The sequence below is a fragment of the Spermophilus citellus genome, assembly GCF_964194105.1.
Source record: "Spermophilus citellus genome assembly, chromosome: 1".
NCBI lineage: Eukaryota > Metazoa > Chordata > Mammalia > Rodentia > Sciuridae > Spermophilus > Spermophilus citellus.
This window is the reverse complement of record NC_138182.1, coordinates 209,509,629-209,536,034: the sequence shown is the minus strand read 5'-3', so window position 1 is coordinate 209,536,034 and position 26,406 is coordinate 209,509,629. Positions and strand designations below refer to the sequence as shown.

The 26,406-nt window shown below is 34.4% G+C and overlaps 2 protein-coding genes across 14 annotated transcripts in view; one reads left to right on the top strand and one right to left on the bottom strand.

Moving 5' to 3' along the window:
• The window catches only part of KIAA0825, a 387,377-nt gene extending 385,490 nt beyond the window's left edge, over nt 1–1,887 (bottom strand). For 7 of the 12 annotated variants that reach the window (XR_014022505.1, XM_081298007.1, XM_081298005.1 and 4 more), the window contains exon 1: nt 1,282–1,401. The gene's annotated coding sequence lies outside the window, so the exon portion shown is untranslated. Of the gene's footprint in view, nt 1–1,281; nt 1,402–1,569 lie in introns of those variants that run through there. The other 5 variants (XM_081298004.1, XM_081298009.1, XM_081298011.1 and 2 more) reach the window with 3 other exon arrangements.
• SLF1 (SMC5-SMC6 complex localization factor 1) overlaps nt 1,422–26,406 on the top strand; it is a 73,737-nt gene continuing 48,752 nt past the window's right edge. For both annotated transcript variants that reach the window (XM_081297980.1, XM_081297979.1), the window contains exons 1-4: nt 1,422–1,555; nt 17,543–17,656; nt 17,824–17,899; nt 19,019–19,259. In XM_081297980.1, the coding sequence (XP_081154106.1) occupies nt 17,543–17,656; nt 17,824–17,899; nt 19,019–19,259 (431 nt within the window). In that variant the 5' untranslated portion in view covers nt 1,422–1,555. The remainder of the gene's footprint in view (nt 1,556–17,542; nt 17,657–17,823; nt 17,900–19,018; nt 19,260–26,406) is intronic.

Below are 26,406 nucleotides of genomic sequence, written 5' to 3'. Positions count from 1 at the left end.
TATAGAAATCACATTATTCAAATATGGAAATTACCTAGGTTAATGAATGAACTCCTTAAATCCCTTTATCTTCAACTTGTGCTATACACTGACTTCTAAATCTGATATACTATTTATCCAATTTTGCCTGAGAGTAAAAAAAAAAAAAGATTCTGTTAGGTTTATGTTATGAGAGAAAAACACACAATGCAACAATTTACAGTTCATTCCACAGGAGAGATAAAAACCATATGATTAAATAAATGGCAATATTTGGGTAAATGGGAAGATTTTAAAAATTGGTTGAATTATTAACCCACTAGAAAGTTAGAAAAGATCAATGTGCTGTCTTATATATGGATGCATTACTCTCAAAAGGGAATAAGGCATATGTGATTTCCAATAGAACATACTGTGTTTTTCTATATGGTAGAGTACTCCCTAGAATTCTGGAGTATGGAATGGGTTTTTTTTTTTTTTTTTTGGATAGTGGGGGAGTGCTGCCATTAATGGGGGGGAAAGGTGATTACTGAAATACAAAGTGTTGAGAACTACTTACCTGGACAAACTGCATTACTCACAAAAAGAGAAGTTGCCAAGGTTCACTACACCAGATCTTTCAAATCCTTACATAAATGAGCTCTTTTCCTCACATTATCCCTTTGTCAGAAGCAATTTCTCTTTACAACTATTTTGGCTACTTTAGATGTTCATCCCTGAGTTCTAAATTATTGAAAAAGCCTAGAGCACATTCCTTTCTAAAAGTACATCTACTTCCCGATCACTAGTTTACAGAAGGTAAAACGTCCATCCAAAGCCCACACATGAAATTACAAGCTTGTTGTCCTATCTCATTAGTTCACAGCAGCCATGAAAACAAAGACCATTCTCCTCACCTAATCAAACTTCAGCGGAAATGTTCAAATAATTCTAGTTTAGAAATGACCTTCCAAACCACACCTAATAGGTCCTCTTCAATCTACAGCCTCCTTCCCAGGCTTGGCATCTCAGAGAGTGATCAAACCCTGCCAATGGAGAAAGTAAGGACTCGGCACTAAGCCGGGTCGCGATACACAGTGTCCATGGCCTCGAAGTTGAACACAGATTCTGCAAGTGAAGAAGATGGTAAGCAGGGATCCCAGGGCCTTTTCCAGGCTCAAGAATGGTTAAGAGCCCCGGAGATGGACGGGACTCCAATTTTATCCCTCGCCCACTCACTTTTCGATCGGGCCGAGATGCTGACTGAGCCCCAGTTGGTCGGAAAAAAACAGGTCCAAGAGACAACCCACAAAAATCACTTACCAGTCTCCCACCTCTCGCACGTACCAAGCCGGAAACTAACCCGAGCTGGCCACAGTCAAGCCCTGCACTACCTCAGACCACCCTGGCGACCGCTCCAGAGCGTCACTAACAACCACCCGGAAATGGTACAACCTCTTCCGGGGCTGCCAAGCGCGCGGCGGGAAATTATTTCCCAGAGCCCGGATTAGTGAAGCAGCGAATGCTGCAGCGGTAATCGACGCCGCTGCTGCCGCCGCCAACCGAGAAAAGCAGCCCAGACACTCCGGCCGGGAAGGTAAAGGGCCTCACCTCGGAAGACTCAGTTTACCCTGCCTCTTTGGGGACGTTTTGTCCCAATCTGTGCCTCCGAAGTTTCTGCTGCCCCCAGCTGGGAAGGGACTGGGTTGAGCAGTGGCAGCGCCTGGCTCTCGCGCTTTCCACAGTCGCGATTCCGTCCCACTCTCCCGACTAGCTGCGCTCAGCGCCCGCGTTGGTAGCCTGCAGCTGCAGACCTGGCCCTGCTCCGCCCGAGCTCCTCGCGAAGCGCCTCTCTGCAGTGCAGGATTGAGTGCTTCCCTCGCCTCCCGCTTGCGCAGCTCCGCGTCTGGTTCCCCCGCCGTGAAGGCGCTAGGCCGCCCTCATCTCTGGTTTCCATAGAACCAACTGGGACGCCTCACCCTGATCCCAGATTCTTGGCTGCTTTCCATAACTTAGCGTCAGTAAATGTAGTAGGGATCCTCTAGGCCTACCTTCCTGTGACAAGGAAAATAGTGTCATTCTTTTTTTCCTTGTTGATTTTTTAAACACATGGCAAAGAGCTTATCTCTGCAGCTGCTGTAAGGCCTTTAAACAAACATAAATACACCTTGCCCTAAAGGGAGGATCCCTGTTCCTGGGAATTACCTCTCAGCTGACTGAAGGCTGGGAACAAGACTAAGTGAATGTCTGGAGATTTCTTCCACTTCTAAAGCCTCTGATTAAATACTGACAAAATTGATATCAGTATTTGAACCAGAAGGTAGATGGGGCTTGATTTTTAAGGCCTCAATTTCTTTTTGACAAATATTGACTATCCTCTGCAAACAAACAAAAATTTTCCGTTGAAACATTGGAAATGACATTTAAACTGGATTTATAGTATATGTATGACAGACATTGCCCCTTGTGGACTTTTTGGTTTGTGTTACTCACTTATGCCTCAGTTCCTAGAAATATGTTGATGTGCAAGGAGTTTGCCAAAACCTCTATATTACAGGTCTTCAGTACATAAACTAGTATTTTGAGATGGACTTACATGAGAGAGGGCATTTGATTATTCTACACTAATTCAGTGTATTCATAATCAGCTACAGTGTTGAAATCCTTGAATGTTTTAATACATTTATTGTAAAGATGGCCTCCAAAAATGCAAATAAGCCTCTATTACATCCCTTTTCTATGTCCATATTCTCTAATGCCTGTGAAGTTCAATTAAGTGATTTAACATTTCTTGCTTTCCTAAAACAGAAAGGATAAATAATTTGAAAGTCTTTGAAAGAGTGAGCAATGTGGTTACTTTTCACAAACTTCAGAACTCTTTTAAAAGATTTTCTTCTAGATATCCACAATTTCCAGCGATGTCCTAAAACACTGATATTTACAAAACCAAAAGTATAGTGGTATCAATTAGACAATATTTTTAATGTTATATAAATCTTGATTATATTATTCTAAGATAGTCTTTTTTCATGATTTAAAAGTCTGTAAATAAAATAACAATTCAGTGTAAGTTCTAAATAATAAAATCTAAAGACACTGGAGAATCCTCTGTCTTAAAATATAACTAAAGTAGAACATTACCTGTTTCTTGACTCTTTGGATATACTAGTAGAAAATAAATGCTGTAAAATGTTGTAGGTACTTTTTGACATAAGGAAATATTACTGCTTAAAATTAAATATCTCTGAAACTTTTAAATACATGTAGTTTTTACTTTCTGACAAAATTTGAAATTAAAGATATACTGTTGTTATTTTTGATAAGGAAGTAGACCCATTTGAATATCCCTTGATTAATTGATCCCAAATTCATTTTGAAAAGAAAGTTATAAAAACTTTGTTTCCAATAAGAAAAAGTATCAGATTTCTTTCATAGAAATATGGTGAAATTTTAGGCATTGGTATTATTTTCCAGAAAATAATTTATAAATATGTTTATATGTTTTCAATTTTGCTGATCTAAATGTCTTCCCAGCCTTGTAGTGGATTCCTTTTATGCAGCATGCCTTTCTTTCATGCTATGAAAAATGGATTGCTTTTAAAATTATAATGCAGTAAAGAATATCAGACTAAATTCTGAAATTTGAGTCAGAATGGTTTTGTAAAAAAGTCATATCATTTTTGCAGAAACAGGTTTTTCTTTGAATATTGGTTTATGGATTTACTAGTAGTGTGTGTGTGTGTGTGTGTGTGTGTGTGTGTGTGTGTTGCTGAGGATTGTACCCAGGGCCTTGTCCAGGGTAGGAAAGAACCCAGCTCCTTAGATTCTTAATTAGTAATACTTCTCAGTGTCCTCATCTGTTTGACAAGGATAAATAGCACTTATGCTGAGAAGAAGGAAATGAATTAACAGATGAAGTGCTTAGACCACAGTAGGTCCTCTGTAAAAATTAGAGTGCAGTGGCACATGACTGTAATCCCAGTGGCTTGGTAGGCAGAGGCAGGAAGACTGCAAATTCAAAGCCAACCTCAGTAATTTAGGGAGACCCTGTCTCAAAATGAAAAACAGAAGAGGGCTGGGGATAGGGCTCAGTGGTTAAAGTGCCTCTGGGTTCGATCCTTGCTAAAATAAATAAATAATTTTTTTAAAATTCTGCTTGTTCAGCTTTAGGATTATACTCCTCCTCCTAAGTAATACAAAGTTTCTAGGACGCCTAAGCAGATTTGGTGAACAGTATTTACTGTCCATCCATTTTTTTGCCCTGAACCGTGTTCCTTTTTCTTTTCTTTTTTTTTTTGGTGGTGCTGGGGATTGAACCCAAGGCTTTGTGCATGCAAGGTAAGCACTCTACTGACTGAGCTATATCCCCAGCCCTCCGTGTTCCTTTTTCAACCTGCTTCATTATGAAGCCTTTTTCTCTAAAGTAGCATTGCCAGTCCAGCCTGTACCATATACACTATACACTATTAGATAGATCGAATGGTTCTGTTATCTCAGCCTCTCATTTCTTCCTCACCACAGTTACTTTGTTGCTAATTCTCTATTTCCTTCCTGTACTACTAAATTTACCATCAAAGGGACTAATGACTGCTCTTTCTCAAATAATGCCATTGAGGTAAGAACATCTCTCCAGGTTTCATCACTGGCTGTCATATAATTAATATATTTAGATCATATCCTTGAAGGATGGGCAGGAGGTAGACATCTTTTAAACCAATTCCAAAGTCCCCCTGAAAGAAATTAAACAAAGGGCCTAGTTTGGCTCCTAGGCCAAGAGGGACCAGAATTCTTTAACTCTCCTTGAAACCATAGTGTTCAGCGTAGAAGTATTTTACTCACAGTTTGAGTACTGTAACATGTCCCTCTTTTGCAGTATTGGTTAAAACAGAGATGTAATATTTTGATCTTTGCAGTTTTAGCTCATCTTTGTTTATTTTTCCAGCTAAATATTATTCGTAAAGGAAATCATGAAAATCTTTCACAGCAATATTATTGATTGCATTTAACACTTGGTATGTTTTTCAGAAGACGGAAATTTCAAGGAATTTTCTTTAATTTGCTATAGAAGTAGATTTTAAATCAAAATAGCTTACATTCTAAAATAATGAAATTGAGAGACATGACTTTAAAACCATGAAGAATATTAAGTGGCATGGGAAATGATCATGATAAAAATTTACATAAAAGTACAATGTAGAACTACATATCTAAATTTTTTTATATGTGTATTTTTTTTTCACACACACACATGAAATGTGAAAGTCAATCCTGGGAAAATGTTAATAGTGGTATTACAAGGTAAAGGAATTGGAGATTGTTTTAATTTTTCTGTAATAAGCCTGAGTGAATTAAAATTAATTTTTTTTCGGGGGGAGTGTGGTTACCTGAAATTGATCTCCAGGGCGCTCAACCACTGAGCCCTATTTTGTATTTTATTTAGAGATAGGGTCTGACTGAGTTGTTTAGTGCCTCCCTGTCGCTGAGGCTGGCTTTGATCCTCCTATCTCAGCATCCCAAGCCACTGGGATTACAGGTGTGTGTCCGCTGGTGTGTTCTTTACAATTAAAAGACAAAATCAGCAAATTTAAGTAAATTAAGAAATATGTGAATTAACTTTTAAAAAATAAGTCTCTTATTTATAATACTTATCAGATAGCTTTATTTTCTTTATTCTTTTTTCTTTTTTGGTACCAGGGGTTGAACTCAGGGCACGTAACCAATGAATTACATCCCTACCCATTTTATTTATTTTTAGACAGGGTCTCACCAAGTTAGGGCCTTGATAAGTTGCTGAGACTGGCTTTGAACTTGGGATACACCTACCTCAGCCTGTGGGATTATCGGCATGTGTCATTGTACCTGGCTATTTTCAAAACACACACACACACACACCCACACACATGGTACACCCTTATTTTTACAAATAATGTTCTTTTTTTCTATAAAGACCTCTTTAAACATTGCTGCTTCTCTGTTCTGCAGCACTTTCCTTTTTCACACAACAGTTTATTCTACTCTTTCATCCTAGCCAAACCTTTGTGTTCTTATCTTTAGTGTTGCCTCTACTTTTCTCTGAATTCCCTTTTCAGTATATTCTACATCACCTTCTTCAAACATGTCCCAGATAAATGTTATATTGTGTAGAATTCAAAGGACCTAAAACAATAGTGTGTAATAAAAGCTTTGCAATTATGATGCTTGCTGTGCTATAAGTTTATTTGCAATTCTGACTGGCTCTAACTGCAAAGGAATTTCAGGCATCAGGGATAGGCCCATGTGGGAGATATTTTGGGAAAGTCCATGCCACAGAAACAGTTGCTTGCTATGCCTAAATGCCAGCACTGTTCACAATAATTCACTCCTTGGTTGTCAATGATATATGGTTTAAGGTAAGTAAATTTAAAAATTATTGTACAGAGTTTTAAAACACTCATCACTAGGCATGTAGTATATAATTAAAAAATTTTTTGACTACAGATAAAATCATTTAAATGTATAAGATAAATGTTCCCTCCCCTTTTTCTATAAAGATAGGGCCTTATTGTATGCTTGGTTGCTTCAAGGACCCTGCCTCCCAATAAGTACTAGAAAGATTTGTGATTTTCCTAGAAATATCACTGGTATATTTATAGTATATCTGCTTTCTTTCTTATATTAAAAGATTCCCAGACATTAGTTGTCTATCCTCCATATCTCAGAACATATCACCTATATAAAACTTAAACCTACTTTTTAGGATTTTTAACTGACTGGGTTATTGCTAAGGTTCTGGAAAATTTTATGGTGTTCTCTTGGAGTTCATTGGCATGTCAAGCTGTTTATTGTTCTGATAATCCTGCAAGGATCAGAAAGAACTATCAAATCACTAATTTTATTAATATAAATTAATCTGTTCATATATCTGTACATGGCTGTGTCTTTTCCTATATTCAGATAACAGTTTTCCCACGTTGCTGTGTGGATTAAATTTGTGATGTAGGTCATCAGTTCATTATACAATGTTATTGGAAAGCATTACTACATGTATTGTTCACTATGTTGTTTTAAGTAGATACTTTTATCATAGAATGCTATTAGATTTGGGCCACTAGAATTTATTCTTTGAAAATATAGTTATTTTGTGTCATCACCAGGATTCACTATTCTGAGAAAGTGAGCTAAACATAACCCTCCTTTTCCCCCATGGTGAACTTTTGGGAAAATGTCCCATATTCTGGTTTGTTTTAAACACATCTATAGCTACAAAATGCCCAAATCAGGACATCCTGTTTTTTTCACTTGTGCGTGAGTAGTTTCAGTTTCCTATTTCATGATTTTCTAAGGAAACAAAATGCTTTAAAAAGGCTTTCCTGATTTCTACTGTTATATAGTTGGTCCCCCTTTTATGTTACCATCTATGGGATCTTGCTGTTAAATACACAGATATTATTTCTATCATTTCTATTCCGTCATAAAAATGTTGTGTCTCAAGATGAAAGCTTTGTTTTATATGCTGGCTTCAGTAAGTTCTAATAGTTTAATAATTTGCACATCAAACCAAAATATGTTAAAATGTCACTTTGTTAATAATAAACATTCAGTTGTAAAAGAGTTGTTATTGACTTGTTTGGAAAAGAAAAACAGGGTTTTTTTTCTTATATTTCTATGTAACAATTGTAAGGAAACTAATTGTTAAAGAACAACATTTAAATACAACTTTTGGTTATAGTCTTATAGCAAATTTATTTTTTATTGGTTTCTTTATATTTTGATTATTTAACAGGTTTTGTTTTGTTTTGTTTTGTTTGTGGTACTGGGGATTGAACCTAGGAGGACTCTACCTCTTAGCAACATTGCCAGCCCTTTTTTTTATTTTGAGATAGGTTCTCACCAAGTTGCCCAGGCTGGCCTCAAACTTGCAATTCTCCTGCTTCAGTTCCCTAAGTCACTGGCATCACAGGAGTGTGCCACTATCCCCAACAACTATAGCTTTCGATACTTCATGTTTTAGAATAACTAGACAAGCATGATTTTAGGTTTTAAAAACAACTCCAACTTCCTTTCATTAGCAACATTTCTTTATATATCCTGATAAAAAATAGTTTCCCAAATTCATAAATACATAAATGAGATATAAATAGTAGGAAAAGTATAATCTATGCTTAAAGCCCTACTTTTGAGAACTACCAAAGCAGTTATTAAGTACCAAGATGATATTCACAGATATTGCATTTCATTTACCTAGTATTTCTGAAAGGTCCATCATTTTCTAAAGGAAAATTGCTAAAGGATTTATTTATTTAATTCTCTAGAATTAATGAAAGCAGCATTTTCCCCTAGTTGTAGACATTATATTTGAAGTTCACATATGGCTCTATTGTATGTGTTCTGAATAAGATTAAAGAATTATTTCTTGGAACAATATATTTGTAGTTTTAACATTGACAAGAGCTATATTAATGAGACCCATGTAAACTTTTTTTTTACATTTTTAAAAAATGTGTAATTATTATAGTAAAAAGTTCCCTATTGAAGAAGCTGCCTATAGTTTACCTATCGATGAAAGTATTTTTCATGGATGATTAAGTTTTCAGGAGACTAAACTCTACTGTGTATATGATATAATTTTTTACTAACCAGACCAAATCCTTATAACTTTAAAGCATTTCTTTCATTGAAGAGGCTTTGAGTTTTATGGTTTATTTTATTTTAATTAATTTATTTTTTATTTCTTTTAGTTATATATAACATTAGGACTCATTTTGACATGATTTTAAAAGCATGAAAAATAGTTTATTCTAATTCAGTTGCTAATACTTTTCCTTTCCTTTCTCTTCTCCTTCTGTTCCCTTTTATTCTACTGATCTTTCTACTGTTATAGTTTTTTTATTATTAGTGTCTTGTGGATGTACATGAATATGTGATTCCCTCTGGTATGTTCATATATGTACACAGGAGAAACAAATCAGATTAATTCCACTGTGTTTTTCCCTATCCTGTCATTCCTCCCTTCCCTTCATTCCCCTTTGTATGCTCTACTGTTTTTTAACCCCTTATTTTGAATTAGCTTTCACCTATCAGAGAAAATATTCGACCTTTGGTTTTTGGAAATTGGCTTATTTCACTCAGTTTGATAGTCTCCAGATCCAATCATTTGCCAGCAAATACCATAATGTCATTCTTCTTTATGGCTTAGTAATACTAAATTGTGTATATATACCAAATTTGTTATATCCATTCATCTGTTGAAGGTTGGCTTCATAGCTTGGCTGTTGTGAATTGTACAGCTGTAAATGTTGATGTGTCTACATCATTGTAGTATGCTGATTTTAATCTTTAGATATATACTGAATAGTGGGATAGCTGGGTCAAATGGTGGTTCCATTCCTAGTTTTTGAGGGGGGAAAAATGCTTTCCAGAGTGGTTGCACTAATCTGCTATTCCACTATCCATGTGTGAGTGTACCTTTTCCCCCACATCCTTACCAACATTATTGTTACTTGTATTATTGATAATTGCCATTCCTACATGAGTGAGATAAAAATCTCAGTGTAGTTTTAATTTGTATTTCTCTAATTGATAGAGATGTTGACCATTTTTTCAAATATTTGTTGACCATTTGTATTTCTTCTTTTGAGAAATGTCTGTTTAATTCCTTTGCCTCATTATTGGTTTGTTTTGTTTTGTTTTGTTTTGGTGTTAAGTTTTTTGTATATCCCGGATATTAATGCCCTGAGGAACTGACAGTGACAAAGAGTTTTTTCCCATCCTGTAAGTTCTCACTTCACTCTCTTAATTGTTTCCTTTGCTTGGAAGCTTTTTGGTGCCATCGCACTTACTAATTTTGATCTTCTCAAGCTTTAGGAGTCTTGGCTTTAGTCAATTCCTGAACTGACATGTTGGAGTAGATTTCTTCTATTAGGTGCAGGGTTTCTGGTATAATAACTAGGTTTTTGATCCACTTTGAGCTGAGTTTTGGGCAGGGTAGAGAGATAGGGGTTTAATTCCATTCAATTATATATGGATTTCCAATTTTCCCAGCACCATTTGTTAAAAAGGCTGTTTTCTTTAACATGTTTTTGTCTGAAATAACTGTATTTATGTGAGTTTGTCTCTGTGTCTTGTATTCCATTGGTCTTTCATACCTTTTTTGGTGCCAGTACCTGCTGTTTTGGTTCCTGTAATCCCAGTGGAACTAATCTGATCTGTTTCTCCTATGTACATATATGAACATACTAGAAGGAATCACATATTCATGTACATCCACAAGACGCTAATATGCTGTAGTATAATTTGAGGTCCAATATTTTGATGCTTCCTGCTTCACTTTTCTTGCTAAGGATTGCTTTAACTGTTCTGGGTCTCTTATTTTTCCCAAATGAATTTCATAACTGCTTTTTCTAGTTCTGTAAAGAACATCATTGAAATTTTGATGGGGATTACATTGAATCTGTTTAGTGATTTTGGTACTATGTCCATTTCAACAGTATTAATTCTGCCTGTCCAAGAACATGGGCAATCTTTCCATCTTGTAAGGTCTTGTTCAGTTTCTCTCTTTAGTGTTCTATAGTTCTCATCCTAGATGTCCTATACTTTATGTTAGACTGATTCTCAAGTTGTTGTTGTTGTTTGTGGTGGTTTTTTTTTTTCATTATAAATATGATCATTTATTTCAAGTCACTTAAGAAAAAACAGAAACTAGGAAGCATACTGAAAGGCATCCAGTGTTTTACATGCCAAATGTAAAAGACTGATTGCTCTTTTTTTTAATCTTGATTTTTTTTAATTGCTTTTATTTTTTAAATACATGACAGCAGAATGCACCACAATTTTTATTACACATATAGAACACAATTTTTCATATCTCTGTATATAAAGTATGTTCACACCTATATATGTCTTCATACGTGTACTTTGGATAATGATGTCCATCACATTCCTCCATCATTGCTAAACCCCTGCCCCCTCCCTTCCCCTCCCACCCCTGTGCCCTATCTAGAGTTCTTCAATTCCTTCTGTGCTCCCTCTCCATACCCAGCTATGAGTCAGTCACCTTATATCAGAGAAAACATTCACCATTTGTTTTTTTGGGATTGGCTAACTTCACTTAGCATTATCTTCTCCAACTCCATCCATTTACCTGCAAATGCCATGATTTTATTCTCTTTTATTGCTGAGTAATATTCCATTGTGTATATATATGCCACATTTTTTAATCCATTCATCTACTGAAGGTCATTTAGGTTGGTTCCACAGTTTAGCTATTGTGAATTGTGCTGCTATAAACATTGATGTGGCTGTGTCGCTGTAGTATGCTGTTTTTAGGTCCTTTGGGTGTAGACAGAGGAAAGGGATATCTGGGTCAAATGGTGGTTCCATTCCAAGTTTTCTAAGGAGTCTACATACTGCTTTCCATATTGGCTGTACCAATTTGCAGTCCTACCAGCAATGTATGAGTATGCCTTTTTCCCCACATCCTCCCCAACACTAAAGTTGTTTGTCTTCATAATAGCTGCCATTCTGACTGGAGTGAGATGGTATCTTAGAGTAGTTTTGATTTGCATTTCTCTAATTGCTAGAGGTGATGAACATTTTTTCATATATTTGTTGATTGAATATTCTCTTCTGAGAAGTGTCTGTTCATTTCTCAAGTTTTTTTTTTTTCCTTGTGGTGGTTGTTTTGTTTGTTTTTTTGAGACTATTTTGAATGGATGGTTTTCCTAATTTCTTTTTCAGCAGATTCATCATTCAAGTATAGAAACATAATTGATTTATCGGTGTTGATCTTGTATCCTGCTACTTCACTGAATTCACTTATAAGTTCTAGAAATTTTCTGGTAGAGATTTTTGGGTCTTCTAAATATAGATTCATGTTGTCAGCAAAGAGAGATAATTTGAATTCTTCTTTTCCTATTTGTATCCCTTAAATTGCCTTCTCTTTTCTGTTTGCTCTGGCTAAAGTTTCAAGGACTAGGTGCAATAGGAATGGTGAAAGTGGACATCTTGTCTCGTTCCTGTTTTTAGAGGAAATGCTTTCAGTTTTCTCCATTCAGAATAATGTTGTCCTTGGGTTTGTCATAGATAGCCTTTACAATGTTGAGATAAGTTCCTTCTATCTCTGGTTTTTCTAGTGTTTTAAACATTAATGGGTGCTATTAATTGTTGAATGCTTTTTCTGCATCTGTTGAGATAATTGTGTGATTCTTGTCCTTAAATCTATTTATGTGATGAATTAACATTTATTGATATCTGTATATTGAATCAAACTTGCATTCCTGGCTTGAATCCACTTGATCATAGAACACTGTGTTTTTGTATGTAATTTGCCAATATTTTATTATGAATTTTTGCATCTAGTTTCATCAAGGATATTGTCTGAAGTTTTATTTCCTTGATGTGTCTTTGTCTGGTTTTGGTGATAGGGTGATACTGACTTAGTAGAATGAGTTTGGCAGTGTTTCTTCCTTTTCTACCTATTGTAATAATTTGAGGAGGATTGGTCTTGGTTCTTCTTTAAAGGTCTTATAGAACTTGGCTGAGAATCCATCCAGTCCTAGGCTTTGCTTTTGATGGAAGGTTTTTGATAACTGCTTCAATTTCATTGCTTGAAATTGATCTGTTTAAGTTTTCTATATCCTCATAGTTCAATGGGTAGGACATATATCTCTAGGAATTTGTCAGTATCTTCAAGATTTTCTAGCTTACTGCAGTATACATTTTCAAAATAATTTCTGATAATCCTCTGTATTTCAGTAGTGTCTGTGGTAATATTTCCTTTTGCATCTCAGATTTTTATAATTTGAGGTTTTTTCTCATCTTTTAGTAGTTTATCAAAGGGTTTATCAGATTTGTTTATTCTTTCAAAAACCCAATTCTTTGTTTCTTTGATTTTTTAATATCAATTTCAATGATTTTTGATTCTAATTATTTCCTGTCCTCTACTGATTTTGGTATTTTGTTCTTCTTTTTCTAGGGCCTTGACATGTAATGTTAGATTATTTACTTGGTATCTTTCTCTTCTTTTAAGGTATGAGAGCAATGCTATGAACATTCCTCTTAGAACTGTCTTCATATTGTCCCACAGACTTTGATAGGTTTTATCACTATTCTTACTTACATCTAAGAATTTTTAAAAATTTCTCCTTTGATTTTCTCTGCTATTCATTCATCATTCAAATGTATTTTATTTAATCTCTAGATGTTAGTTTCTCTTTTTGTGTCCCATAATTCTTTTCTAATTTCATTCCATTATGATCTGATAGAATACAGGGTATTTTCATTATTTTTTTGTATTTGCTAAGATTTGCTTTGTTACGTAAAATATTATCTATTTTAGATAATGTTCCATGTGCTACAAAGAAAATAATATATTCAGTCATTAATGGGTGAAGTGTTATATGGATGTATGTTAGGTCCATATTACTAATTACATTATTTAGTTGTGTAGAATCTTTACTTAGTTTTTGTTTGGACGAATTATCCAGTGGTGGTAAGAGAGGTGTATTAACGTCACCCAATGTTATTGTTTGGTGATATATTTGATTCTTTTTTTTTTTTTTTTGTACCAGGGATTGAACTCAGGGGCACTTGACCACTGAGCCACATCCCCAGCCCTATTTTGAATTTTATTTAGAGACAGGGTCTCACTGAGTTACTTAGCACCTTGCTTTTTTCTGAGGCTGGCTGTGAACTTGTGATCCTCCTGTCTCAGCCTCCCAAGCTGCTGGGATTACATGCATGCGCCACCACGCCCAGCCTATTTGATTCTTAATATCGAGAGGGGTTTGTTTGATGTATATAGATGCTCCATTGTTTTGGCATAAATATTTACCATCCTTATATCTTGTTAATATATGATTCCCTTAAGTAGTGTGAAGTGATTTTCTTTGTCTCTTTGATTAATCTTGGGTAGAAGTCTACTTTATTTGATATGAGAATAGCAAGCCCTGCTTGTATATGAATCCCATATGTATGGTATTTTTTTCCCCATCCTGTCACTTTCAGTCTATGGCTATCTTTGCCTGTGAGGTGAATCTCTTGCAGACAGTATAATTTTGGGTCTTGTTTTTTAGTCCAGTTTGCCAACCTATGTCTTTTGATTGAGTTTAGACCATCTACATTCAATGTTATTATTTGAGAGGTGAGTTTTATTTCCTGCTATTTTGATTTTTTTCCTAATGTTTAAATTTGATTTCATTTTCCTTTAATTGACTATTTTAATATTATTCCTTCCTATGCTAGTTTTCATTTCTTTTTCATGAAATATTTTATTTAATATTTTACATAGTGCAGACTTTCTAGTTATGAATTTCTTTAGTTTTTGCTTATCATGGAAGGTTTTTATTTCCTCTTGAATTCTGAAGCTTCATTTTTCTGGGCATAGTATTCTTGGTTGGCATCCATTTTCTTTTAGAGCTTGGTTCATATTATTCCAAACCTTCCTAGCTTTTAGGTTCTGGGTTGAGAAATAGTTGAAGTCTGTATTGATTTATCTCTGAATACGACTAGTTATTTTTCTCTTATAGCTTTTTAAAATTCTATCATTGTGTATGTGAGACGTTTTTCTAATGATGTGTCTTAGAGTGGATCTATTGTGATTTTTGTATATTTGTAGTTCTATATACCTCTTATATTTTAATTTCCATCTCATTCTTAATATTTGGAAATTTTTTGATATTATTTCATTGAAAAGAATGTGCATTCCTTTAGTTTGTATTTCAGAGCCTTCATAAATCTTAAATGTGGCCTTTTAATGCTATTCAAGTTTTCATGAATATTCTGTTCATGGTCTTTTAACGTATTTATGGTTGGCTTTATTTTCAAGATTATGTACTTTGTCTTCAAGGCCTGAAAATCTATCTTCAAAGTGGTCTCATTTATTGGGGATGTGTTTTTAATTTTTTAATATAGCATATTGATTCTTTCATTTCAAGGATTTCCTTTTTGTTCTTTTTCAGAATCTCAATCTTTTATTGACGTGATCTTTCACTTCCTCTTTTTTCTCTGATTTCACTCCTTACATCTTCTTTTAGCTCTTAGAATAGTTTAACTATGGACTTTCTAAAGTCTTTCTCTGACTTTCCCTCCACTGTGGTGTCATTGAAGTCTGTTGTTGAAGCATTAATGTGTCGTTTGGGATGGTTTGTTCCCTTGCTTTTTCATATTGTTTGTGTACTCATCTATTAGTATAGTTCTGACTTCTTCTTTTAGGCCAAGGACTACTTTGTGAGCTTCTTTCTCTTCAGACCCCTGGGTTGGATGATTTTTTTAAGTCACTGTGTGATCTGTGCTGATTCTAATATCCGCACCATTTTAAGACATGTCACTGAGCTCTGTTTACTATAGTGACTTCAGAGTCAATCCTCATATTATTCAACCTTACAAGAAACAAAAACTTGTTGCAGTTGTTCTCTGCAGTCCTCAATTTCAACCAAAAACCTGTAATTATGTTCCAAAATAGGTAAAAAAAATTAGTTGTTGAATTTAGTAAACTTACTATAACCTTAAGTGAGGGTTAAAAGTGGGTTGGAAGAAAGATTGGGCAAAAAGGAGAGGGAAAAAGACAGAGGGGGAGAGAGAGAAGATAGAAGACCACCAAGGTAGAAAATATTGGTGTTTGAGGTAGTAGCAGATAATGCAAGAATATGAGTAGGGGGTGAAAAAGCAAGTATAAATCAGAGGTAGGAAAACAAAGATAGGAAGATTGGTTTCATTTAATGCTTTAAACCATTAGATCAAATACACTCAAATGGGTTGAAGGTACAGTGTTGATTATTGGTTTAATAATTGTCATTCAAGTTAGAGTTTTTTATGTGATCAAAGTTGATATTAGAGTTGTTTATAGTAAACCATGTCAAGGTGAGGAAGATTCTTGTTGAATTTTGGTTTGCATTTCATTGGGGTTTGGACATTAAGCAGATGTCCAACAGTCTTTGGCTGTGGATCTCTTCTGAGTTGCAGGGGCACAGGAGCCAATTCCTTAGTTGCTGGTAACCTCCTACTAGCATCTTCTGGTTTGCCAGCTCAGGGGCCTGCAGCTGACTGCTCAGAGGGTGCAGTGTTTGGGTTGGTTGTTTCTATTGTGTGCAGTAGTTCAGGATGAAGGCTCTGGAGTGCCCCTGTGTTTGCTTTGGGTTACCATGTACCTGCTCCCCTCTACAGGATCCTTTTCACGATAGTGAAGATCTGTGAGCACTGGAACTCTGGTAGTGAATTTTCTGTTGTGTAGTATTCTGGCCATTGACACTCTCTGAGGTACTGTAGTGAAGGGTCTCAGGTGATTCACCTAGTCTAGTTTCTACTGCCCCATGTTGTGAATGACTAGGTTGATCACAGGTCGCTGTGTGCCAATTAAGGCTGGGAGCAGCCCTTTCCTGGTGCATAGACTGTGTTAATTTTCCATGGATGTCTGACTGGACATTCAGGCACCTTCCCTCCGGTAAGGCCTATGTTCCTGGAGATCATCTCTAGCCTTCTCATTGTGCGTCCCACTAGTTTTAGTGGTCTAGACTAATGAATCTGATTTCCTCTATTTGGTGCCAAAAATGCTTTGTTGCTGTCTCTGAGTCAAGCAAGGGAATGCTGAGCAATTCTTTATGCCTGGGTCATGGAGTTTGAGCAGGGTTAGGTGCAGTTCCCAGCACAGGCCTCCACCAGCACGTTCCCCTTGTTCATGTTGAGGTTAGAGCGAGCAGGGGATTCTAACAATTTTCTGCTAGTAGTGGTCCTTCTAGAAGTTCTTTCTGGCTGGATGCTTAATAAATCCCACTGCAGGGGGATTTAAGGGGGTGACTGGTTGGCTGAGGGCTCCACAAGATGATTGCATATCCATGGCTCAGTTTTCTTTTTACAATTTGGTTTTAAGCTGTTTGCTCTGTTTTAAGGACCTTTTTGTTACTGTTGTACTATTGATTTTGTCTGTCTTTCCAAATGTTGTAAGTGGTTGAGCTTAATTTCCACTCCCCAATCTTCTCTCTCTCTCTTTCTCTCTCTCTCTCCCCCCCCCACCCCCTTTCATTCCCAAGTTCAGTATGTTCAGAAATGTACATGGGGAATAGAATCTATACAGGATCATTATGTGTACCTGTTGTACTAAATTATTTGGTATTAATGCTGTGGGACCATGTGTTCTTTGTCTCCAGTGACTTGCACATATTCTTAATATCTGTCCAAAAACACTTCAAAAATCAGTACAAAATCTGATTGTATCATTGTCCACAACGTATTTGTTTTAAAGCTCTTAGCAAAAAATAGCATTTTAAGAATGAAGCTGGTATTGTTATACTAACATTTATATGGATATATATCTTTTTCTGAAGAATTATATTCATTCATCAATGTGTGTATTGATGCCCACTTTCAGTGTTCAAGCCAGAAACAAAAATTTATTTTATTTAAGATCACATTTCGAGAAGATAACTTTTTAAAATTTGTTTCTGTTTTAAGTAAATTTAACATTGGTGTAATGTTTATGGTTAAGCCTTACATGTTTAGTTCATTATGTGTTTAATTAATTTTAGTTTTTATTTTAGCACTCATAGTTAAGAAAAAATAACTCTGTGAGTAATGTGTTTAACATGTTATCTTCTGTGCGTATATACGTTAGATGGAACATGATGCCCCAAAGCATATCATCCAGATGACAGGATTTAAGATGGAAGAAAAGGAAGCTCTAGGCAAATTGCTTTTAAAACTAGATTGCACGTTTATTAAGAGTGAGGTGAGTACAAAAGCTTATAAAAATATTCAAGGAGTAGTTGAAAAATAGAATTAAAATAATGACTTAAACATGAAATATTGTCCCCTTGATATTATAAGAATAGAAAGCTGTGTTATTAAGAAAATCTTAGTTTAGTAATATTTCTTCATGTGAATTTTTCCCTCTAGAAATACAAAAATTGTACACATCTTATAGCTGAACGCCTGTGTAAGAGTGAAAAATTTTTAGCAGCTTGTGCAGCAGGTAAGTAAACTGCCTTTCTCTGAACCTTAAAAAATCCTCATGTTAAAGAAAAGATAGCATGTTTATTATATCAGATAAAAATGTGGTTTTTCCCCTGATATTTTTCTTAAATTATTTCTTTGATATAACTTCTACTTTATTATTCTTCTGAGTAAAATTTTGTAATACATGAAAATATGTTAATTGGGTGGAAATATTTACTTCACCAAAGATTTAGGTGTTTTATTTAGAAAAAAAATTGTTTAATAAAAAGATTGGCACCAAATGCCAAAACTTAAGCTTTTGTTGAGACCTTAGCTTTTCTTTGATCTGTCATTGGAAATAATCAGCATTTTTGTTCTCCTTCTGCTTCCTCTTCTATCCATTCTGTGAAGCAATAGTGATTCTATTTTATTTCCCTAAAATACCAAACTCAGTAAACCCAAATTAGACCTTAATCTTTCTTTCTCCCCCTTTGTCACCACTGATAATCCTTAAGGCTGTCTCTACTGTGAGTGATTTGGAATATCATTAATCTACTGATTGAATCACCCCCAAAACAGATAAATGTATGTGACTCCAGTGAATTTATTATCTTTTAGATTAACATACCAGAGGATTGATTCATTATTCTTGGATTCATTATTAGGTCCATAAATAAAAGCATACATTTTCCCTGCAGTTTAAAAGATCACTGATGCCCAGATATAGAAACTACAGAATGTTATTAAATGCCAGAGAAAATTACCTAACAATAAATTTGTTTGGCAAAGTGTAACAGTACTGTGAACATTATTGGAGAGACTTTTAGCATAGGAGAAAGAATATATATATATCAGCCCAAAAGTGAATGATATCAGTAATAATAATTCAAATAATATCACATATTTTATTTTAAAGCTTTAGATGTGTGCTTCATTAGTAATATTTAAAATTATAATTATTTGTCACTGAAGACATTACATACAATGTTCAGTGATGTTATTGGCTTCACTCTCAAAAATTTAGAAAACCATAGTTCAAAGATAATGTTGGCAGTATAGCCTAAGAATCTCATGTTGACAAAGATTGACTTATTTGAAATTTGATCTTTATTTGAACCAAAATTTCTCTGTGATGAACAGTTCATTTCCTTTCTAGGAAAGTGGGTACTGACTAAAGACTACATAATTCATAGTGCCAAAAGTGGCAGATGGCTTGATGAAACAACTTATGAATGGGGATATAAAATTGAAAAAGACTCCCATTATTCACCTCAAATGCAATCTGCACCTAAAAGATGGCGTGAAGAACTGAAACGCACTGGTGCTCCAGGAGCCTTCCACAGATGGAAAGTTGTCCTTCTTGTTAGAGCCGATAAACGAAGTGATTCTCTTGTAAGGTAGGATCTCATAAAAGCTAAAGCAATGAATGAGAAAACAATTTTGGCGTGAATACCTTATTGTATTTTTGCAGTTATCAGTTCAGTCAAAATGTGAGCTGTGACTATTTTCTTTTTGATCCCCTAGGAAAGCCATTCTGCATGTTTAAGTATATGTCTCTGATAAAACAAAATCTATTTGATCTCCTTTATTTTCCATGTTATTTATATTGGCCAAGTTTGAACCTCTTAAATTTTTGCTAGTAAAGTATTATGTTATCAGAACCCTTTTTTAGGTTTATGTAGTATTATCTTTATGGTTCATAGTGTTTTCATAGTTTAATTTCATTTTGCCTTTTATATATATTTTTGGAAGCCTTTCAGTTGTTTAAAAAGTATTCCAAGTCTGCTACTACTCTTTTTTAAGAGGGGATCGTTTTATTGTCTTTAGTGAAATATAATTTATGGATAATGATTATGGATATGGATAATGCACCCATATTGAGTGTACACTTTAATAAGTTTGGATAGGAGCTCACCTATATTACCCTCACTGTATCAAGATCTGTAACATTTACACTCATCTTATAATGTTCTTTTGTGACCTTATACATTTAATTCTGGACCACAAATACTGGGCAATCACTGGTTTCCTTCTTATAGTTACAGATTAGGTTTGTCATTTTTTTTAGAGGTTCATATATTTGGGATGATACTGAATACACACTTTGTTTTAGCTTCATTTGCTTAGTACTCTATTTTTGAAATTATGTTGCATGTATCACCATTCACTCTTGTTGCTGTTTAGTATTCTACTCTATTGCTGTATTAAAGTCTGTTTGTTCACTCACCTATTAATGGGTACTTGGGACATTTTATTATTTTTATTAATATGAATAAAGCTCCCTTTTAGTGATTATGATAATGTGGTGTTGTTAGAAAGATCAACAAATGAATCAGTGGGACAGGAACAGAACCAAACATAAGGATACTTGAATTATGACAAAATGTCATAATTGTGCTGAAGAGAATTGTCTTATCCAAGGTTATGCCCCAAACCTGAGGGCAGTGGGCATCTAATGACTGACTCATGTTGGAATATAAAGGAACCTCTCTCCAGCAGTAGGTATATTTGGCTCTAATGCACAGATGGAGTAAGAGAGGCTTTCCTTATAATTATATGACAGTTCAGTTGATTCCTCTGCCCATGGCTACTTCATCCCCTTCCCCTCCACAGCTGTTTTTCTGACAGAACAAAACAAAACAAACCAAGCTGCTTTGACCATTTGAGTATGAATATTCATATAGGCATGTTTTCATTTCTCTTAGGAAATACCTGAGAATGAAATTGCTAGCTCAGATGACAATTGCATATTTAACATTATAAGAAAATGGCAAACTGTTTTCCAAAGTAGTTGTACCATTTTACATTCCCAATTGCAGTGGAAGAGAGTTTAGTTGCTCTGCATTTACTTTGGCACTGTGGTCAAAAATCAATTGACCATGGATGTATGGTCTATTTCTGGACTTGCTATTCTGTTACACTGACCTGTATGTCTAACATATACCATCATCATACTGTTTTGATTACTGTTGTTTATAGTAAATCTTGAAATGAAATAGTAAAAATCCTTCAACTGTGTCTTTTAAAAAACTGTTGTGGTGATTCTGGATTCTTTGAATTTTCATATATTTTTAGAATCAGCTTGTAAGTTTCTATGAAAAAAGCAAGCTAGGATTGTATTTTACCTACAGTGTTCATACTGGGAGAACTGTGTTCTTAGAAATATTGAGTCTTCTTATTAGTAGACTCTCTCTCCTAGTGTTCTTTGGTTTCTGTCATTAATGTTTTATAGATTCATTTTATTAATCTTGTACATATTCTGTTGAATTTATTCCTAGGATCTTTCTGTTTTGGGAAGCCATGTAAATGAATTTCTTTGAAAGTTTTATCTGCATCTATTGAGATAATTTACTTTTATCTTTAAGTCTGTTAATATGGTGAATAATACTGATTGAATTTCAAATGTTAGACCTACATTCTTGAAATAAACTGTATTTCAATGTGGTGGATTATGCTTTTTTAATATATTGCTGATTCACCATTTCTATTTAGCATTTTATTAGATGTGCTAGTAAGCCAGTGTAATAAGTACAACAAACAAACAAACAAACAAAAAAGACATTAAGATTTTTATCAAAGATACTTAAAATAGTGAATTTAGGAAGATCACAAGATAACGTCATCATATAAAAATTATTTTCTTACATATTAGCAAAAAACAATTGGAAATTAAAATTTAATCATTTTAGTTTTGTTATTTCATTGATTTCTATAGTTGGTTTTTTTTATGAAATGGGTTTGTTGAGATATAATTAACATACAATTTAGCCATTCACTGTAGTATATAATCTAGTAGTTCTTAGTATGATCACAGAGTTTTTGAATCATCAATACAATAAATATTAGAACATTATCATCACATTAAAGAGAAGCTTCATGATCATTGGTAGCTATTCATTTCTTATCTCTTCTGTCTGTCCCCCTGCCAATACTCTCCCACCATCTTGGTCCTGGAATTACTTATCCAGTCTCTGTGTCTATTTTGTACACTTAAAAATATATTCCTCCTATCTAACCATAATTATATATCCTTCCACTAACATCTCCCCATCCTTCTTCCATCTCCCTAACCACCCAAATATCTGGTAACCACCATTTCACTATTTCTATGATATCAGTTCTTTTTAGATGGCACATATGAGGGAAATCATGCAGTATGTAGTATTGGTCTCTATAACTGGCTTATTTCATTTAACATAACATTCTCTAGCTCCATCCACATTGTAACAGATGACAAAATTTCATTCTTATGACTGAGCAGTGTTGCATTGTGTAGGTGTTCAGCAATTGGTGAACATGTAAGTTGATTCCATATCTCGGCTATTATAAATATTGCTGTTATAAATATGGAGACACAGCTATCTCTTATACATACTGATTTCATATTCTGTGGATACCTACCCATATATATGGTGAGATTGATGAATCATGTGGTAATTCTGTTTTTGATATTTTGAACACTTCATACTGTTTTCCATAGTGGCTGTACAAATTTACATTCCCCTCAACAATGTGTAATAGCTCCCTTTTCATATACTTGCCATCGTTTATTTTTTTCCCTCCTTTTGATAAAAACAGTTCTAACAAGTGTTAAGTGATAAGTGGTTTTGATTGGCATTTCTCTGATGATTAGTGGTGTCAAATATTTTTTCCATATACATGTTGACCATTGTTTGTCTTTTGAGAAGTAACTGTTTAGGTTGTCGGCCCATTTTTTAAAAAGGGGTATTTGCTTTTTTGCTATAGAGTTGTTTGAATTCCTTATAAACTCTAGACATTAACCACTTACCTGAAGTATAGTTTGTGAATATTTCCTCTTATACTGTTTGTTGTCTGAAATTTTAGATTGATGTTATCTTAGTTGTCTATTTTACTGTTGTTTCTTGGACTTTTGAGGTTATATCAAAAGAATCTTTTCTCAGACCAATATAAAGTCTTTCCTTTCTTTTCTTCGAGTGGTTTCGTAAACTATTCAAGCCTTAACATTTTAGTCTTTGATCTTTTTTGAGTTGATTTTTGTATATGGTATGAGATAAGATTTTAATTTTATTTTTCAGTATGTGGATATTCAATTTTCCAAATACTACTTACTAAAGATATTTTCCTTTTCCTATTGTATTTTCTTGACACTTTTGTTGAAAATCAGTTTGCTGTAAGTGCATAGACTTATTCCTGAGCTCTCTGTTGTGTTCCATTTATCTGTGTGTCTGTTTGCCATGCCAGTGATACTATACCTTTGTAGTATATTTTGAAGTCAAGTAGTGTGATACCATCTACTTTGTTCTGTTTTACTCAAGATTGCTTTGGCTGTTCAGGGTCTTTTTATGCTTCCATGTAAACATTAGTATTTTTTTTGTGTGTGTTTGGTGAAAAATGTCATTGTACTTTTTTTTTTTTTTCAGTTGTCAATGGACCTTTATTTTGCTTATTTACATATGGTGCTAAGAATCAAGACCAGTGCCTCACACATGCTAGCAAACGCTCTATCACTGAACTATAACCCCAGTCCTATCATTGTATTTTGATAGGGATTTTATTGAATATATAGATTGATTTTGGTATGATGGACATTTTAACAGTATGCCTCTAATATCTTTCCATTTATTTGTATACTCTTTAATTTCTTTCATTAGTAAATTTTATATAGTTTTTATTGGAGAGAGATTCTAACTCCTTGGTTACATTTATTTTATTTTTTATAGATTTGAAAATGAGAAAGTTTCTTAATTTCTTTTTCAGCTAGTTCATAGTAATTTGGAGGACCTACTGATTTTTATGTTAAGTTTTTTATCCTGTGCAACTTTTTTGGAATTTGTTGACTGATTTAGGTAGCTTTTGGATACTCATTGGGATTTTTCTGTCATGTCCTTTGCTAACAGAAATAATTTGCCTCCTTTCCAGTTTGAGTGCTTTTTTTCTTTTCTGTTGCTGAATTGCTCTGGCCAGGACTTCCAGTACCATGTTGAATAGAAGTGGTAAAAGTGGGCATACTTGTCCAGATTATAGATCATAGATGGAAAGTTTTCAACCCTTTCCTGTATAGTGTTAGCTGTGGTTTATGTGTTATGGCCTTTTTTGTGTTAATGTGTGCACCTTCTATACATCAATTACTTAAAATTTTTTGCATGAAGGATGTTGAACATTGTCAAATACTTTTTCTGCATCTACAGAAATGATATGATCTTTTTTTTCTGTTAATGTCATATACCATGTTTATTGATTTGTGTATTTTGAACCATCTTGAATTCCTGGTCATGGTGAATGATCTTTTTAAAGTCTTGTCAAATTTAATTTGTTATTATTTTGTTGAGAATTTTTGTATTTCTGTTCCCTGAGGATACAGGTGTGGTGGTTTTCTTTTTTGGTTGTGGTGGTTGTTTTGTGTCCCTCTGATTTAGGTTTTCAGGGTAATGCTCCCTTATAAAATGTGTTTGGAAAAATTCCTTCCTATTCTATTTTTTTGGAATAGTTTGAGAAGAATTTATATTAGTTTTTCAAATGTTTGGTGGAAAACAAGAATAAAGCTTTTAGATCCTTGCCTTTTCTTTGATGGGAGACCTTATTGTTGATTCGGTCTCATTATTTTTATTGGTCTGTTTAAGTGTTCTTTTTATTCCTAATTTGGTAGGTTGTGTGTGTCCAGGAATTTATCAACTTTTTTAGATTTTCTGATTTCTTAGCATATAATTGTTCATAAGTCTTTTATGACTTGTATTTCTGTGGTATCACTTATAATTTCTTTTTTTCCCCACCTTTGAGTTTCTTCATTTGAGTCCTTATTCTTTTTGTAGTGTAGCTAATGGTTTGTCAATTTTATTTATCTTTTTAAAAATCCAACTCTTAGTTTTATTGTTTTGTTTTGTTTTCCTGGTGTCCATTTTACTTATTTCTGCTCTAATCTTTGTTATTCCCTTCATTTTTCGAACTTTGGGTTTAGTTCTTCTTTTTCTGGTACTCTGATGTGTAACAATACGTTGTTTATTTGAAATTTCTCTTCTGTTTGATGCAGGCTTTTATTGCTATAAGTTTCCTTCCAATATTGTTCTTGCTGCATTCTATAGGTTTTGGTATGTTTTATATCCATTATTATTTGTCTCAAAGTGTTTATTTGCTCAGGATTGACTCCTGGGCTTCATTCATGCAAGATAGTCATTCTACCCCAGCTCTTGTCTCAGGATGTTTTTGATGTCTCTTTTTGATTTCTTCTTTGACTCATTGTTTGTCCTGGAATATGTTGTTTAATTTCCATTTATTTGTGTGTTTTCTAAAGATTTCTGATTACTGATTTAGTCTAACTTTTTATCATTGTGTTTATAAAAGACAGTAGGTAATGATTTTAAGTTTGTTCAGACTTATTTTGTGATATAACATAGAACTATCCTGGAGAATGTACTGAGTGCATTCTAGAAGAGTATGTCTTATATTGGTTTGGATGGAATGTTCTGTATATGTCTGTTAGGTCATTTGGTTCAAAGTATAGTTCAGATCTAATGTTTTTGTCTTTCTAGATTATCTGCCTATTGTTGAAGTATTAAAGTATTTACTCTATATTGAAGTCTCCTATTATTACTGTATTGCAATTTATCTATTCCTTTAGATCATTTAATATTTGATTTATATATTTAGGTGCATGTATACTTCCAATTATATCTTCTTGATGAATTGACCCCTTAATCTTTATATAATGACTTTATTGGTCTTTTCTTACAGTTTTTGACTTTATCTTTCTTGTCTGAGTATAGCCAGCCGTGCTTTTTTTTTATTATTATTTGCATGGACTATGCTTTTCCATTCTCTCATTTTCAGTCTATGTGTATTTTTAAAGATTGAAGTGAATCTTTTATAGGCAGCATATAGGTGGATCATGTTTATTTTATTTTTGTTTAAACCTGGCCACTCTGTGCCTGCCTTCCTTCCTTCCTTCCTTTCTTCCTTCCTTCCTTCCTTCCTTCCTTCCTTTTCTTGGTACCAGGATTTGAGTTCAGGGGCTCTCGACCACTGAGCCACACCCAGCCCTATTTTTGTATTTTATTTAGAGACAGGGTCTCATTGAGTTGCTTAGCACCTCGCCATTGCTGAGGCTGGCTTTGAACTCACTATTCTCCTGCCTCAGCCTTCTTAGCTGCTGGGATTACAAGCATGTGCCACTGCACCCAGCCCACTCTGTGTCTTTTTTTAAACAATTTAATCCAGTGATAATTGATTGGTAATTGAATTTACAGATATCTTTGTAACAATGCCTGCATAAGGAACCCAGGTTTCTGAGAGCTTCTGATTAGCCAAATACATGGAAGTTCCTAAAGTCTGTATGCCTGGAGAAGGCACAAAAGCTCCACCTCCTTCCCACATGCCTTTCCCTATGCATCTGTTCATCTGTATCCTTTGTAATAGTCTTTATGATAAACATATCTCTGAGTTCTGTGAGCTACTGTATCAAATTAATCAAACCCAGTTGAACCCTGGTTTATAGTTGTTCAGTCAGAAGCAAAGAAAACAATCTGAGGCTAGCAGTTAGCATCCAAACTGGGGGAGAGGACAGTCCTA